This window comes from Quercus suber, unplaced genomic scaffold (genome assembly GCF_002906115.3).
Source record: "Quercus suber isolate HL8 unplaced genomic scaffold, Cork oak 2.0 scaffold_1875, whole genome shotgun sequence".
Lineage (NCBI taxonomy): Eukaryota > Viridiplantae > Streptophyta > Magnoliopsida > Fagales > Fagaceae > Quercus > Quercus suber.
In genome coordinates, this window is record NW_027071222.1 from 1 (window position 1) to 1700 (window position 1700).

The following is a 1700-nucleotide window of genomic DNA, read 5'->3' on the forward strand; positions in this document are numbered from 1 at the left end:
TCCTCGATCAAGGTGCGCACGAGGGGAGCATGTGGGTTTGCATGGTCACGCGGTCGCTTGACGTTGACGCGTATCTCTGGGTCCGTTCCGCGAGGGAACTGACCAAGGCTAACGCTATCCTACGTACCACTTTCACCAGGTTCGATCAGAGCAGATATCAAGCCTATTCAGGATGGCTTGGCGTCGTGTTGAAGCGGTCGTCGCCCCGATCATTTGAAGATCCGGATATAGTTCGTCTCGATGGTAAGACATCTCGACAACAGGCTTTGGACAGGATCTGGAACCAGGGTTTCGAATTTGGTCGTCCTTTCATCTGCTACACCATTTTGCAGCACACAGATGGCAAGCTTGAGATGGTTATCAAGATGGATCATGGGCTATATGACGGCTCCTTGCTTCGCATCTGGCAGAGTCATTTCTCGGCCTTTCATTCTGGTCAGGCTATTGCGAAGTTCACCGACTTCCGAGACTTCGCTTTCTGGACCCAGAATATGAACAAGACGAAGACCAAAGAGTTCTGGAGATCGCAGTTGGCAGATTCGCGAGTAGAGGTCTTCGCTATGCCTTCGAAGACATATCTTCCTTGCGCCGCCCAGACGATCTTCATGGAAGGAAAGACCGGCAACGACATACTCACAGCTGCTGCAAGCAAGGCGAATGTGACTGTTCCAATTCTCTTCCAAGCAGCGTTCCAATTGTGGCTTGCTAACCAATGTAACCCAGGTAGGAAGTCACAAGAAAATAAATCCGGACTCGGGCCAGTCGTGTCGTTCGATTACCTTTATACAGGCCGCAACATCGATCTGCCCCAGCCGGACACTATCAACGGACCTTGTGCTACTTTCGTCCCTCTCTTCATCCGTCTAGGCAAATACACGCAGCCGTTAAGCGACTATCTCAGCTCCACACAGAGCTCTTTCTGGGAAGCCACTGAGAACGCCAGCCTAAGTATCAGAGACATTTATTCATCGGCTGATCTTGATCGCCAATCGGATGGCAACAAAATCCTCTTCCTGTATCAACCATTTGAGGCTCCCGCGCCACAAGAGCAGTTGCGATCCACAATCCCGTTCATTACTATGGCAGGCTCACAAGTGCGCATGCGACAGCCATACGCAATGGTATGCCAAGTCAAGCGCACATCAAGCAAGCATCTTGTACAATTTACTTTTGATGAGAATGTCTTATCAAGAGAAGATATATGGAAGAGACTCGAGGATATCTGGAAGATTATCGGTCGACTGTGTGATAATCTACTAGAGGAGAAAATAACAATAGTTCAGGATTTGTTGGGACTATAGGAGTAATGAAGGGTGGGAGATGCAGGATGAACCTAACACCAATACATCGGTAAACAGATCATTCAAGTGCACCTCTGTCGTTGTATCACCCATCGTCACGCGGAACTACAGTACAGCGGTGGCCTTGTGAGGGGCTCACCACACTGCCGCAGCCGATGAGCAGTCTCGCACTGTCGTCGGTTCGGCGCCATACGGCAAGACACCACAGGCGCACTGCTGGTATGAAGCACAACGCTGTGGTCGGTCTGCTCGCTCGCAGTGTCGTACCGTGAACACCTCGTCGACGCGCAGCACAGCACTGCGGCCGCATCAGCATCGTGCAGCTCGCTACCACGACTCGACCACCTGCTCGCGGCGTGATATTATGGGCAAATCGCCGATGCGCAGCACGGTGCTGTG

The 1700-nt window shown here is 51.6% G+C and overlaps 1 protein-coding gene across 1 annotated transcript; it reads left to right on the forward strand.

Annotated features, from left to right (window-relative positions):
- Positions 1–29: 29 nt before the first annotated feature.
- LOC136066100 (nonribosomal peptide synthase sidE-like) lies at positions 30–1301 on the forward strand. Its single transcript, XM_065769967.1, has one exon. The coding sequence runs from the start codon at positions 30–32 to the stop codon at positions 1299–1301; it is 1272 nt and encodes a 423-aa protein (XP_065626039.1).
- Positions 1302–1700: the final 399 nt, after the last annotated feature.